This window comes from Callithrix jacchus, chromosome 6 (assembly GCF_049354715.1).
Source record: "Callithrix jacchus isolate 240 chromosome 6, calJac240_pri, whole genome shotgun sequence".
Classification (NCBI taxonomy): Eukaryota; Metazoa; Chordata; class Mammalia; order Primates; family Cebidae; genus Callithrix; species Callithrix jacchus.
The window spans coordinates 127,419,820-127,435,273 of record NC_133507.1 but is presented as its reverse complement, the minus strand read 5'-3'; the positions used below and the strand labels follow the sequence as shown (position 1 = coordinate 127,435,273).

General features: G+C 40.2%; 1 protein-coding gene across 2 annotated transcripts in view; it reads left to right on the top strand.

Moving 5' to 3' along the window:
* Positions 1 to 15,454, top strand: part of INO80D (INO80 complex subunit D) — an 82,694-nt gene that overhangs the window by 55,125 nt on the left and 12,115 nt on the right. For both annotated transcript variants that reach the window (XM_002749678.7, XM_017973661.4), the window contains exons 6-8: positions 3,642 to 3,866; positions 7,389 to 7,498; positions 9,448 to 9,581. In XM_002749678.7, the coding sequence (XP_002749724.3) occupies positions 3,642 to 3,866; positions 7,389 to 7,498; positions 9,448 to 9,581 (469 nt within the window). The remainder of the gene's footprint in view (positions 1 to 3,641; positions 3,867 to 7,388; positions 7,499 to 9,447; positions 9,582 to 15,454) is intronic.

The following is a 15,454-nucleotide window of genomic DNA, read 5'->3' as shown; positions in this document are numbered from 1 at the left end:
ATATTGAGTCACCAAAGTGAGTTACTTCTCTTATGATAATGACCCTTATATGTCTTGCTTTGTTTGTTTTTAGACAGGAGTCTGTTGCCCAGGCTGGAGTGCAGTGGCGTGATCTTGGCTCACTGCAACCTTCGCCTCCTGGGTTCAAGCAATTCTCCTGCGTCCGCCTCCCAAGTAGCTGGGACTACAGGCATGGCTAATTTTTTTGTATTTTTAGTTCTTTGCTTTATACATGATGCTACTGTCCTCCAGTCTTCCTTAGTGGAAACTGCTGCCTGCTTATTGTCCCTTCCCTGGTCCTTGCTAGCTTGCAAAGCTTGTCTTTTATACATGCAGATTGCTTCACGCTCTCCAGTCCTGCTTCTTCCATCCTAGCATGGATCATTGTTACTTACCTCTTACCTAGAGTTTCACAGTAATTTTTTAACCATCTTCCTCTCTTTATTTTATATCTGCTGCTGACTGTAATCATTGTCATGGCACATCTCTGTTACTGTATTTTCTTAACCATTACAAAGCTTAGCAGTTAGGATTGCAGAATTTAAAAAATTACGAGGTTTCTGCCTTGCCTGTGGAATAAAGGTTAAACTCTTTAATTTGACATTTAGGTTTAGAAAGCTAAACTTACCTCCGGGCGTGGTGGCTCACGCCTGGAATCCCAGCACTTTGGGAGGCCAAGGCAGGTGGATCACGAGGTCAAGAGATCGAGACCATCCTGGTCAACCTGGTGAAACCCCATCTCTACTAAAAATACAAAAAATTAGCTGGGCATGGTGGTACGTGCCTGTAATCCCAGCTACTCAGGAGGCTGAGGCAGGAGAATTGCCTGAACCCAGGAGGCGGAGGTCGCGGTGAGCCGAGATTGCGCCGTTACACTCCAGCCTGGGTAACAAGAGCGAAACTCTGTCTCCAAAAAAAAAAAAAGACCGCTAAACTTACCTATCATTATTCCCTTACAGACCCAATACCTTAGCCAAACCAAGTTACTTACATTCTTGCTGTTCACCATCCTGTCTATCTCTTTATCTTGGATTATGCGTTCTATTTGTCTGAGGTCCTCTTTCTTCAGGGCTCATTTCTGCTGTCACCTCCTCTGCAAAGCCTTTCTTTCCTTCCAGCAGAGTCTTTTTTTTTTTTCCCGAGACAAAGTTTTGCTTTGTCACCCAGGATGGAGTGTGCTGCTGCGATTTCAGCTCACTGCAACCTCTGCCTCCTGGGTTCAAGCAATTCTCCTGCCTCAGCCTCCCGAGTAGCTGGGACTATAGGTGCACGCCACCATGCCCAGCTAATTTTTGTATTTTTAGTAGAGACGGGGTTTCACCATGTTGACCAGGATGGTCTCGATCTCTTGACCTCGTGATCCACCCGCCTTGGCCACGCAAAGTACTGGAATTATAGGCGCGAGCCACCGCGCCCGGCCCGAAACTCTTGACCTCAAGTGATCTGCCCACCTTGGCCTCCCAAAGTGCTGAGATTATAGGAGTGAGCCACCAGGCCTAGCCCCTCCAGCTGTCTTTCCAGTGAACTTCAGTAATACCATACCTAGACCTCTGTTGTGGTGCTTTACTATTCTCTATCTTGTGTGAAATATATTTATCACACTTGCTAGTTCTGTGAGAACTCCCAAGTGTAGACCTACTGTCAGAGGTCAGGGAAAAATTCAAAATGAAGAATCCTGGGCCCTATACCATTGTGATTCTGGTACAGTAGACTTGGCGTAGGTCCTAGGAATCTGAAACTTTTAAGTGTTCCCAGATTTTTCTTATTTGTGGTCAGATATTTGAATCATTGGCCCATCTGCCCCACTAATTAACTTATAAAAGTAGTTACTGATTTTATTATTTTTGTTTGTTTGTTTTTTGAGACAGAGTCCCACTGTCTTGGCCAGGCTGGGGTGCAGTGGCATGAACTCAGCTCACTGCAACCTTCATCTCCTGGGCTCAAGCAATTCTTTTGCCTCGGCCTCCCAAGTAGCTGGGATTATAGGCGTGTGCCACCATGCCCAGCTAATTTTTGTATTTTTAGTAGACACGGGGTTTTACCATGTTGGCCTGGCTGGTATTGAACTCCTGATCTCAGGTAATCCTCCTGCTTTGGCTTCCTAAAGTGCTGGGATTACAGTCATGTGCCACAGCGCCCAGCCACGGATTTTATTCTTTCTTGGATTGTTTTAACTTCTGGGAAGTGTCTTGTCTAAATTGCATTATAAACTTTGAAACCTTTGTCTCTCTTCTGTAGTACTGAGCATAATAGATACACAGTAAATGTTGAGTGTTGAATAAATGAAAAGATTGAAGTAAAATCCTTCCGTTTGTAGATCTGTAGTAAAAAGTATACTGATGAGAATGTTCTTAGGAGAGGACTAAACAGAAGTTTAGCTGGGCACGGTGGCTCACACCTGCAATTCCAGCACTTTGGGAGGCTGAGGCAGGCGGATCACCTGAGGTCGGGAGACAGAGACCAGCCTGACTAACATGGAGAAACCCTGTCTCTACTAAAAATACAAAATTAGCCAGTCATAGTGGCGCATGTCTGAAATTGCAGCTACTCAGGAGGCTGAGGCAGGAGAATTGCTTGAACCCAGGAGGTGGAGGTTGTGGTGAGCCGAGATCACACCATTGCCATCCAGCCTGAGCAACAAGAGTGAAACTTCATCTCAAAAAAAAAAAAAATTAGAAGTTTATACAGTAGCCTGTTATAGGCTGTGCTGAAGAAAAGAATAATAATATCACTTAAGAGAAACCAAGCAATGAATAGCAGAAGATTAGTATGATAATACATAGTCCATGGTGTCACATGTGTGGTATTTACTCAAGATAGAAGAGAAAGAAGCTAAAACAACAGTTCAGTAGGCAGTATTTCTAATGGTAAAAAGTCAGATCACATTTGTTCTATAGAAAAGTGGCCTTTTAAACCTCGCTGGCGGTAGGTATTGCTAACTAAGCTCAGCATCCTTCCTTGTTGAGCTTAGATGTTCCGTCAGCATCATTTCCACATAGCCTTTCAGCCAGGACACCAATCAATCACATTATTAGCATGTGATGGAAAATCCTGTATGTAATCCCTGATTTAGTAAATGCTGTTTAGGATGATAATTCCATAGTTTAAAAAAAATACATGGTAGAATTAATGTGATCCCTACAACCAAAATTCTCTAGGCACTTAGCAAGAAAAAGGTAGTTAAAAACCAGAATGTTGAAAAGGGCAGCTCTTAGATAGTAGACTGTTAGGATTCACTACTTGATTTCTGGTAGGAGCTTCTTTTATGAAGTTATGCTGTGTGATTCCTCATAACTGTCATGTCATTTACTCAGACTTTTTAAAAGTAAAGATAAAGAAACGAATTGTTTTCTCAAGAGTCTCTAGTCACTTAAAATTTAGAAGACACTCATATATTAAGTGTCTACTGATTCCAAGCTGTTTTGGAAAACACTGGATTAACGCTATCCTTATTGTTGAAATACTGTACTTATTTTTAGCTCTACTGGAATTCTCTTACTCTAATTATGTTAAGTACCTGCTTACATGCCACGAAAGTTTTAAACCTGTGCACTCAGCCACACTTCCTAATTCTCTTTTCCCCTGCCTAAAATGAACCTAATGTGTAATCAGGTTTTCATTTCTCTCCCTGTACTTTCCAGGTCAGATGATGATGATGCGGAGAGTAGGAGCTCCAGGGTGACCCAACTTTGCACTTACTTTCAGCAGAAATATAAGCACCTCTGCCGCCTGGAGCGGGCAGAAGCTCGTCAAAAGAAATGCCGGCATACGTTTAGGAAAGCTTTGCTGCAGGCAGCCAGTAAAGAACCAGAATGCACTGGTCAGTTAATACAAGAACTGCGGAGAGCTGCATGCAGCGGAACCAGGTGAGAGCTGTGCACAGCTACCTGTTCCTAAGGGGCTCGTCTCAGTTTGTTTTCTTGATTTTGTGAGAGGATAGTTGGAGCACAAGGGGAGATAGCCACTGAGTCCCAAATATTTAAGCATTGTATTTTGGTTTTCTTGCTTTGTTAAAGTGCTACAGGTGGCAAAATAATATTACCATGACTTAACAGTGAAAGTAAAGCATTACTAACATTTTGCTGAAATTTGATTAGAATTTATTCATTGAAGATTTGAGAAGGTTACCTGGCTTAAAAAAATACAAAGCTTAGAAATTTCATGTTATTTAAAAGTAACAGTTATAGTTTTTTAACTACATAAGCAGTATTTCATGTTTATTTACTTGTGTTATTTCAGTTTCTTTTCTGTGTTGGTTTTTTGTTTTTAGAGACAAGGTCTTGCTCTGTTGCCCAGGCTGGAGTGCAGTTGTGTTATCATAGCTCACTGCAGCCTCAAACTCCTGGGCTCAAATGATCCTCCCAGCTTAGCCTCCTGAGTAGCTGGGACCATAGGCATGTGAAACCTTACCCAGCTAATTAAAACAAAAATTTTTTTTTTGTAGAGATGAGGATGACAGAGGGAGACTTCCTCAAAAAATAAAATCAAATAAAATCTGAATAATGTTAGTCTTTTCTAAAAAATAACTTTGTCGTATTTATTGATGAGTAAGTGGAATAAGCCATTGAACCCAAATTAAGTATCTTGCAGCCCACAGTCCTACAGTGACTATGTTGTTTGTGTGGAAACATCATTGTTTATGGGGGATGCTATAGGTCATATCAAAGGGAATCCTGTAGTAGATTTTTTAAATATTAAAGACATGAAAAAGTTTTGGTAATTTCCTTTGTTTTCTTGGGCTTATTTGGATAATAAAAGATATCTAAATTACATCAAGCATTTTTGCCTTATTTTTTTTTCTTTTTTCTTTTGAGACCAAGTCTTGCACTGTCACCTGGGCTGGAGTGCAATGGTGTGATCTTGGCTCACTGCAACCTCCACCTCCCAGGTTCAAGCAATTCTTCTGCCTCAGTCTCCCAAGTAGGTGGGATTACAGGTGCCTGCCACCACACCTGGCTGGTTTTCTGTATTTTTAGTAGAGACAGGGTTTCACTATGTTTGCCAGGCTGGTCTCAAACTCCTGACCTTGTGATTCGTCCACCTCAGCCTCTCAAAATGCTGGGATTACAGGTGTGAGCCACCATGTCCAGCCATTTTTACCTTAATTTATCCATGGGATTATTGAAATTCTGACTTTGGATTTATTTTAAAAGGTAATTGGTAAGTTAGAACGTAAGGCAATTTTAAAAAATGAAACCAATAGTTATTTTGCAAGTTTAGAATAAAGAAAATGAGGGAATGTATTATACACTAGGCTTGTTAGATAGCTGAACAGTTTATTAGAGTGTTTAATGAAAATTATCCCTTCGGGCCAGGTGTGATGGTGCACGCCTGTAGTCTTAGCACTTTGGGAGGCTGAGGCAGGTGGATCACCTGAGGGCTGGAGTTTGAGAATAGCCTGGCCAACATGGTGAAAGCCCGTCTCTACTAAAAATACAAAAAATTAACCTGGCATGGTGGCAGGTACTTGTAATCCCAGCTATTCAGGAGGCTGAGACAGGACAATCACTTGAACCCGAGAGGCAGGGGTTGCAGTGAGCCGAGATCATGCCTTTGCACTCCAGCCTGGGCAACAGAGCAAAACTCCATCTCAAAAAAAAAAAAAAAAAAAGAAAAGAAAAAGAGAGAAAAAAGTTATTCCTTTAATATAGAGAGCCTTCTATTTAAATCTAGACCAAGAGAACTTGGGCTTAGCTGCCAGAATAGTAAAGGTTTATTTATTTGAAATTGTATATTATTTTTACGGGGCTAAATTTAATGTAAATGACTTTTTTAAAGAAATGATGGATAAACTAGTAGGAATAAACTGTTTGGTTCTATGATGATCCACTTCCCTACTCTTATAATCCTGACGAATCTTGCAGAAATCCTAGTTAAGGCAGGTTCTAAGGCAGCACCATGGACATATAAACAGTGTTTACAGTTTATATGAAACTAATAACTAAGGTTGTAGTGTTATTTATATTTTGTGTAAATTCATATGTAATTTAGATTCTGTGTGGCCTTACCTAATGAGTGTAAATAATTCCATTGAAACCCTGAGAAAGATATTAGAAACAAACAACTCAAAATATTTTTTGTTTGTGATATCTGACTTGAACTTAGTATGTTAAGTAGATTTTTTCCCTCATACTCAGACTTGTAAAGGCCTAATAGTTTGTAATGCTTTATAGAGTCATGTAAATAGGATAGGTTTTGTTACTTCTAAGAATTGTCTTTTTTTTTTTTTCAATAGAGATGGGGGTCTCCCTCTGTTGCCCTGGCTTGTCTCAGACTCCTGGGCTCAAGCGATCCTGTTTGATTAGGGGAGCCCTCCTCTGCCTCCCAAAGTGCTGGGATTACTGGTGTGAGCCACTGCACCTGACCCCCAGCTAAGAATTTAAATGTTATTTATTTGTGTTTTTGTATGTTTGTGTAAAGAAACTGGAAGGATCTGCAAACTAATAACATGAATACATTATAGATTGAGTGGGGGGCTGGCAAATTAGGGGGCAAGGGCGAGAAGTCGATTCTTCACTGCCTAGCGTTCTGTTCTTTCATTTTTTTATGGATCTATGTGAATGCATTGCTTATTCATAAGATTTTAAATAAGTTAAAATATTTAAATATTAAGTGTACAAATGGAGATAAGATTTAAATAATGAAACATGGATTGCACGTATAATTGAAACTTGAAAAAAACAGATCTAAAGTGAGTACATTTTGGAGGATAAAAGCTACACAGCCATTTCTGCATATCAGTATCCTCTTCCCCATGTATGAGATGATTTTTTTTTTTTTTTTGCAGATTTATGGGTTTAGCAGCATGAGGCAGTCAATTCCTAATGATGGTGATAATTATAGTCATGACTAACAACCGCTGACTGTTTACTGTTTAACACTATATACTGTATATAAGTGGTTTAGATGTGCTTAATCTTTTTATGCTCCCAACAATCCTGCCAGCTCAAGGAACCTTATTGTCTCTGCTTTACGGGTGAGGAAATTGAGGCTTAAATCAGGCCAGGTAACATGCCCATGGTCACACAGCTAGTAAGAGGGAGAGCTGAGATTCAGAACCAGGTCTGTCTGATTCTGTTTACTGTAGTTCTTCATCACTTTACTGCTTCTTTGTGAAGAAAAAGGAAACAAGACATCACTTAAAAACAACAACAGATAGACATACTTGAAACATATTATGATAAAATTATTTGCTTTGAATGTCAGAAAATTAGGGAAATAACACAATTGGTAATTGTAATACCTTCTTTCTTTAACTCACATTTGCATTTTATTTAGTGACCAGAGATGTTACAGATTTATAATGAGGGTGTTACAGAGTTGTGACATCATGTTGAAAAATTACCCTGCATTTTAAAAAACTTAATTTTGTGGTTTTCTTTCCTTAGCATAAGCCGAACCAAGTTGAGGGAGGTGGAACCAGCAGCATGCAGTGGAACCGTGAAGGGTGAACAGTGCACTAACAAAGCCCTTCCATTCACCAGACATTGTTTCCAACGTATCCTTTCAACTCAATGGAATGTGCCCTGAAAAAGTACTACCTAATTTGGGACCATATATTTCATTTTTAAATCAAGTGAATGATTTTGAAACCATAACTGTTTAATGTTTAAAATAATTTTATATAACTTATAATTTTCATGATGTTCTCTGAATAATTTTTCCTGCTTTATTCAAACACCACAACAAAACAAGCAAAATTGATAGCAAATGGCAAGTTCCTCCAGTGTCTGTCACTTAATTATATTTCGTTAATAGAATTCTGGTCTCTCAGGAGATTCCTGGTAGCTTGTGAGACGGAGCTATAACATTCATAGATTGAAAAAATTCAATCACATTATTTAAAAACTGTTTTTAGTCTTCTAAGACAGTTACACAGTTTTACACTCATAGTACTTTTTCCTGTAAGAATACTTTACTCTTTTTAGTGAGTACAGTGCTGATTTCAAATGAATGAAAGGTAACAAACATCACTGATTAGGAAAGAAGATCTCTTTTTAAACAGTATACTTGAGGAAACCTATGTTAAGGAGCTTGAGGTTGGTGATGAAATCTTGTTGCTGTGACTTTTACTGAATATTTTAAAATTAGATAGCATTTAAAAATAACAGTTACTTATCTTTACCATCTATTTAATTTTTGCCCTCCTTTCTGTTCTTAGAACAGCTTTTTCACCACACTTTCTATATAATAAAGGCTGTATAAATAATTTTACCTAAAAACCATAAAGGAAAAACACAAAGATCCTTAATAGATATAAGTCTTAAGGAAACGTAGTAGCTAAAAGTATGAGTGATTAAAAACATTGATGATGTAAAACCCATGTTTGTTTGTTTGTTTGTTTAGAGACAGGGTCTCACTCTATCACCCAGGCTGGAGTACAGTGGCACAATCTCTGCTCACTGCAGCCTCGACGTGCCTGGGCCCTGGTGATCTTCCCATCACAGCTTCCTCTATACCTGGGACTACAGGCATGCACTACCATGCCTGACTGATTTTTGTAGTTTTTTGTAGAGATGGTGTTTTGCCATGTTGCCCAGGCTGATCTTGAACTCCTGAGGCTCAATCAGTCCATCCACTTTGGCCTCCCAGAGTGCTGGGAGTATAGGTGTGAGTCACTGTGCCTGGCCAATAGTAAAGTTTTGATTTAAAAGTAATTTTTCATAAGTTATAAGTTTGGTGCTAGAAATGTGAGGCAAAATAGTTAATTCTGGAAAGATTGGTTTTTAATAATTATATCTTAAAATTTTTAATCTTGGTAAGTACCATAGGCAGAAAATTTTCCTTTTAAGAGCTGTTAAAAAATAAAAATAAAAACCATTGGCCAGGCGTGGTGGCTTGCACCTATAATCTCAGTACTTTGGGAGGCTGAGGCAGGTAGATCACTTGAGGTTAGGAGTTCAAGACCAGCCTGGCCAACATGGTGAAACCCCATTTCTACTAAAATACAAAAAATTAGCCAGGTGTGGTGGCATACATCTGCAATCCCAGCTACGCAGGAGGCTGAAACAGGAGTGTTGCTTGCTTGAACCTGGGAGGCGGGGAGGTTGCAGTGAGCTGAGATAGTGCCATTGCACTCCATCCTGGGCAACACAGCGAGACTTCATCTCAAAACAAAAAACAGAAACCATTAAGTGGAACTTTAAATGGAGTTCACATGTTAAGAAGGAAATGACCCTGCTTTTCCAAATAACACAGTTTGGTTCAGAATGGTCATTAAGGAGACTGGTGCCAGGATCCTATTAGCAAAATAGAGTCCTTCAGAGTTGCCATCTGATAAATTCTACTATTATTTTCCCATATCAGTAGTTGAGCTAGTACTTTATAGCTTTTATTGATAATAAAGTTTGTACTTACTAAACATAAGTAGGGGAACAAGCAAATTTTATATAGAAATTGAAAATTAGAGTTTCAGTGTATGTTATTCCTAACTTACAAAAAACCCAGATATCCTCTTGAACCACTCTCAGCAGCTCTTCTCAAGTTGCACAGCCAAGTTTGCAGATGGACAGCAGTGCTCTGTGCCAGTTTTTGACATTACACATCAGACACCTCTGTGTGAAGAACATGCCAAAAAAATGGTAAGTTCTGCGACAGAGGCTCTCAAACTTTTGATAGTTATCCACTGTAGGAAATACTTTGTGACTTAGCACAAACTATATATGTATATAAATCACTGAAACAAGTTTTGAGACAGGATTTTTATTCCCTTAAGATACATTTTATTACCTTAAGATACATATCTTATACATAGCACATTTTCTAAATACTCTTTGTTCCTATGTCTCTAGGTTTTTGCTTTCTTATATAAATTCTACAAATGTCTTGAATAGTTGATGAAGTTTCGGTCAAAGGTCTAGTCTTTCTATAAATCTGTTGAACATAATTATTGCTTTCGTTAATGCTGGTATTATATATCCTAATTAATTCAGAAATAATTTAGAGGAGAGACAAATTTGAATTTGAGGAATATCTAAATTATATAATCATTTAAAGGAAGTTCTTTTTTATTGTTTTATCCATGAAGCAGTTGTTGCAAGATACTCTCCTAGGTACCTTATGTACTAGAAAGTGAGATACTTCCTGCCCTCTGTAAGCATGTTATAGTTATCCGGGATCCTTAAGGTAAGGGAATGGGTATTAGACCAGGACTTAATAGTTGGAACTTGTGAACCTTGCTTTGCCACCAGCTTGGTGTATAACTAGGGACTACAGATTCAGCCTTTTTGGGACCTCAGCCTCAATATGTGTGATTCACTGGTATATTAGTCTGTTTTCGCCCTGCTGATAAAGACATATCTGAGACTGGGCAATTTACAAAAGAAAAAGGGTTAATTGGACTCACAGTTCCACATGGCTTGTGAGGTCTCAGAATCATGGTGGAAGGCAAGGAAGAGCAAATCATATCTTACATGGATGGTGGCAGGCAGAAAGAGAGCTTGTGGAGGGCCAATCCCATTTGTAAAACCATCAGATCACATTGTGACCCATTCATTATTATGAGAACAACACGGGAAAGACCTGCTCCCATAATTCAGTCATCTCCCACTAGGTCCTTCCCACAACACATGGGAATTATGGGAGCTACAAGCTGAGATTTGGGTAGGGACACAGAGCCAAATCATATCATTCTGCCCTGGCACCTCTCAAATCTCATATATTCACATTTCAAAATGAATCTTGCCTTCCTAACAGTACCCCAAAGTCTCAGCTCATTTCAGCATTACCTCAAGGCAAGCCCCTTCTGCCTATAAGCCTGTAAAATCAAAAACAAGTTAGTTACTTCCTAGATATAATGGGGGTACAGCCATTGGGTAAATTCAGCCATTCCAAATGGAAGAAATTGGCCAAAACAAAGGGACTACAGGCCCCATGCAAGTCCAAAATTCAACAGACAGTCAAATCTTAAAGCTCCAAAATGATCTCCTTTAACTCCTTGTCTCACATCCAGTTCATGTTGATGCAAGATGTAGGTTCCCATAGTCTACTATTCTGGGGTCTAGAAGATGGTGGCCCTCTTCTCACACCTCCACTAGGTAGTGTCCCAGTAGGGACTCTGTGTGGGGGCTTCCACCCCACATTTTCCTTCTGCATTACCCTAGCAGAGGTTCCCCTTGAGGGCCCCTCCCCTGCAGCAAACTTCTGCCTGGTCATCCAGGCATTTCTCAACATCATCATCTTTGTTTTTTATTTTTGAGACAGAGTCTTGCTCTGTTACCCAGGCTGCAGTGCAGTGGTGTGGTCTTGGCTCACTGCAACCTCTGCTTCCAAGGTTCAAACAATTCTCATACCTTAGCCTCCCAAGTAGCTGGGATTACAGCCACCATGCCTGGCTAATTTGTTTGTAGTTTTAATAAAGATGGGATTTCATCATGTTGGCCAGAGTGATCTCGAACTCCTGACCTCAGGTGATCTGCCCACCTTGGCTTCCCAAAGTGTTGAGATTACAGGCATGAGCCACCATGCCTGGCCTGTTTTTATACATCTTCTGAAATCTAGGTTCAGGTTCCCAAACCTCAGTTCTGGACTTGTTCACTTACAATCTCAACGCTACGTGGAAGCTGCCAAGGACTGGGGCTTCTACCCTCTGAATCAACAACTGAGCTCTACCTTGGTCTCTTTTTGCCATGGCTGGAGCAGTTGGAACACAGGTTACCAAGTCCCTAGGCTGCACAGAGCAAGGGGGCGCTGAGTTTGGCCCATGAAATCATCTTTTCTTCCTAGGCCTCCGGGCCTGTGATGGGAGGGTCTGCCATGAAGACCTCTTCCATGCCCTGGAGATATTTTCCCCATTGTCTTAAGATTAACATTCAGTTCCTTGTTAATTATGCAAATTTCTGCAGCTGGTTTGAATTTTTCCTCAGAAAATGGGATTTTCTTTTCTATTGCATTGTCAGCTGCAAATTTTCCAAACTTTTATGCTCTATTTCCCTTTTAAAATGGAATGCTTTTAACAGCACCCAAGTCACATCTTGAATGCTTTGCTGCTTAGAAATTTCTTCCACCAGATACCTGTAAATGATCTCTCTCAAGTTCAAAGTTCCACAAATCTCTAGGGCAGGGGCAAAATGTCACCAGTCTCTTAGCTAAAACATAACAAGAGTCACCTTTGCTCCACTTTTCAACAAGTTCCTAATCTCTGTCTGAGACCATCTCAGCCTGGATTTCATTGTCCATATCATTATCAGCGTTTTTGTCAAAGCCATTCAACAAGTCTCTAGGGAGTTCCAAACTCTGCCACATTCTGAGCCCTCCAAACTGTCCCAATCTTTGCCTGTTGCCCAGTTCCAAAGTCACTTCCACATTTTTGGGTATCTTTTCAGCAGCACCACACTCTGCTGGTACCAATTTACTGTATTAGTCTGTTTTCACGCTGCTGAATAAGACATACCTAAGACTGAGCAATTCACACACAAAAAAGAGGTTTAATTGGACTCACAGTTCCATATGGCTGGGGAGGCCTCACAATCACAGAAGAAGGCAAGGAGGAGCAAGTCACATCTTACGGGGATGGCCCCAGGCAAACAGATAGTTTGGGCAAGGCAGCTCCTGTTTTTAAAGCCATCAGATCTTGTGAGACCCATTCATTATTATGAGAATAACATGGAAAAGACCCACCCCCATAATTCCGTTATCTCCCACTGGGTTCTTACTGCAACACATGGGAAGTAGGGGAGCTACAAGATGAGATTTGGGTGGGGACACAGCCAAACCAGATCAACTGGCTTCTTCACCAAGAACTTGTTTTATTTTTTAGGTTTCTTTTACAGAGCATATGTTTTGAAAAATTTGCATACTAAACCATATATTACAAATGTTGAATAATTATTTTTCCACTTTAATATAAAAACATTTAAAATATAGCCTTTTTTTGGGGACGGGGGAGGGGGATCGAGTCTCACTCTGTTGCTCAGGTTGGAGTGCAGTGGCTCCATCTTGGCTCACTGCAAGCTCTGCCTCCTGGGTTCAAGCGATTCTTGTGCCTCAGCCTCCGGAGTAGTATATGCCACTACACCTGGCTAATTTTTATTTTTTTAGTAGAGATATGTTGGCCAGACTGGTCTCGAACTCCTAACCTCAGGTGATCCACCCGCCTCAGCTTCCCAAAGTACTGGGATTACAGGCGTGAGCCACTGTGCCCGGCAAATATAAGCTCTATAAGCTCTTTTTTTTTAAAGCTTATTCAGGCTTTGTCATAGCTAAGGAATAATTTTTATATGCTTTTTCAACCACTTTTGTGGACCTTCATTGATAATTTCACAGACCCTCGGTATGGGCCCTGTAGCTTTTGAATCACGAAAGTAAATGATCCCAGCTGCATATTTTTATTTTAAAGTTCCAGCATACTTCAAAGACCAGGAAGATATTGTTAAGTAGAAAAACTGGACTTCAGTGTCTGCTTTAGGAACTTCATATGAATGAATTTTTGGTTCCTATAACAATTATTGTGTGAATGCTTTTAGAGTAATTAAAAGCAGCTTTATTCTTTTCAGCTGGTTAAACATTCCTACTTAGGTGAATTAATGAGGCAAACCTAAGACAGAATTAGTATAATGTAAATTAGTCATAAAATAACATACATTTTATATAACTATCATAATTATACTAATTATTTTTTTAAGTATTTACAATACAAATTTTTGAAAGTGGTTTTCTCTGAAGATAGTTAAAGAATCTGACGCTAGTTTGAGCTATTTTGGTTTTAGGTTAAAAATTACATAAGAGACTATAAGAAGAATTGTACCCCATCAGTGCTCCTCTGAGAGACTGACACTGGGAGATGAAAACTCTGTTCAAATCTCTTGGCTCTGCTTTCTTTTTTTGTTGAGACAGAGTCTAACTCTGTTGCCCAGGTTGGAGTGCAGTGGTGCAGTCTCGGCTTCTGCCACCTCTGTCTCCCAGGTTCAAGCAGCTTTCCCATAGTAGCCTCCTAAGTAGCTGGGACTACAGGCATGCACCACCACGCCCAGCTAATTTTTGTATTTTTTGGTAGAGACGGGGTTTCACCATGTTGGCCAGGTTGGTTTTGAACTCCTGACCTCAAGTGATTCTGCCCACCGTGGCCTCCCAAAGTGCTGGGAGCCACTTTGCCCAGCATCTATTTTCATATATTCTGAATCCAAACACATTTGATCAATTTCACTGCTACCATTCTAGTTGAAGCTACCATTATCTTTGCCTGGATTATAATAATAGTCTAATTGATCTCCCTTCTTGCCATATCCCCTGCAGATACATTTGTTGTTGTTGTTGTTGTTGAGTTAGAGTCTCACTCTGTCACCCAGGCTGGAGTGCAATGGCATGATCTTGGCTCACTGCAACTTCCAACTCCCGGGTTCAAGCAATTCTTCTATCTCAGCCTCCTGAGTAACTGGGAGGCACTTGCCACCATACCTGGCTACACAGGAGGTATATTGTTTACATAGCAGCCAAAGTAGGCTGGGTATGTGTGTGTTCTACTTTCTTTGAATTGAATTCACTTTTGAGTTATACTTTTAGGAGTTTTACAGATGCATGCAGTTGTATAACCACCACCTAAATCAAGATACAGTACGGTTCCCTCAGTTCTCCAGAGTCTCTTATACTATCCCTTTGTGGTTATCCCTTTACTCCATCTTCACTGATCTATTTTCTGCCCCTATAATTTTGCATTTTCCAGAATGTCATATAAATGGTATTCTGTAACAAGTAGCCTTTAGAACAAGCCCTTTAGAGTATATATCTGTTCATATTAGCTCCATAATCAAAACCTGCTAATGGCTTCCCATCACATCCTCCTGGCACTGCCTCCCAAAGTGTTGGGATTATAGACATGAGCCACCACATCTGGCCTTTTCCCAAGTGTCTGCATGGCTTGCTCCTTCCTTTCATTCAGCTTTCTTATCACGTGTCACCTCATCAAATAAGTCTTCCGCCTGCCTGTTACCCTGTACGTTTTTATCTTCATATTCTACCTAATTTTTCTTCCTGACATTTTTCTGCCTAACATTCAGTTATTCATTAGTTTGTTTATTTTCTGTATTCTCCTTCTAGAATGTCAACTTCAAAAAGGCAGGAGCATTTTTTTGTTCACTACTGTATCCCTAGTGCTTAGAACAGAGATGCTCAGTAAGTAACTGTTGAATACATTAATGGTTAGGCACATGGATGGAAGGGGTTAAGATTCAGAAATAGGATGTGACAGCCATTGGTGAGAGACTCCAGCTGCAGGAAGTCCAGGCTATCAGGCAGAACATAGTATTCCAACAAATGTAAGATCCTGCGACAGATGGTGAATGCATTGCCTTGACATGGAGGTAGAATGAGACAAAAGTTGGGAGTGAATAGTATTTCACTGTGCACTGAAGCTAGGTAAAAGAACAGCTGGCATTAGGAAAGCCTCAGGCAGTGGGGGCTCTAGCTCTCAGGAGGCGAGTGAGGCAGGTATCGATCACGGGCTGTTCTGGGGCTGTTC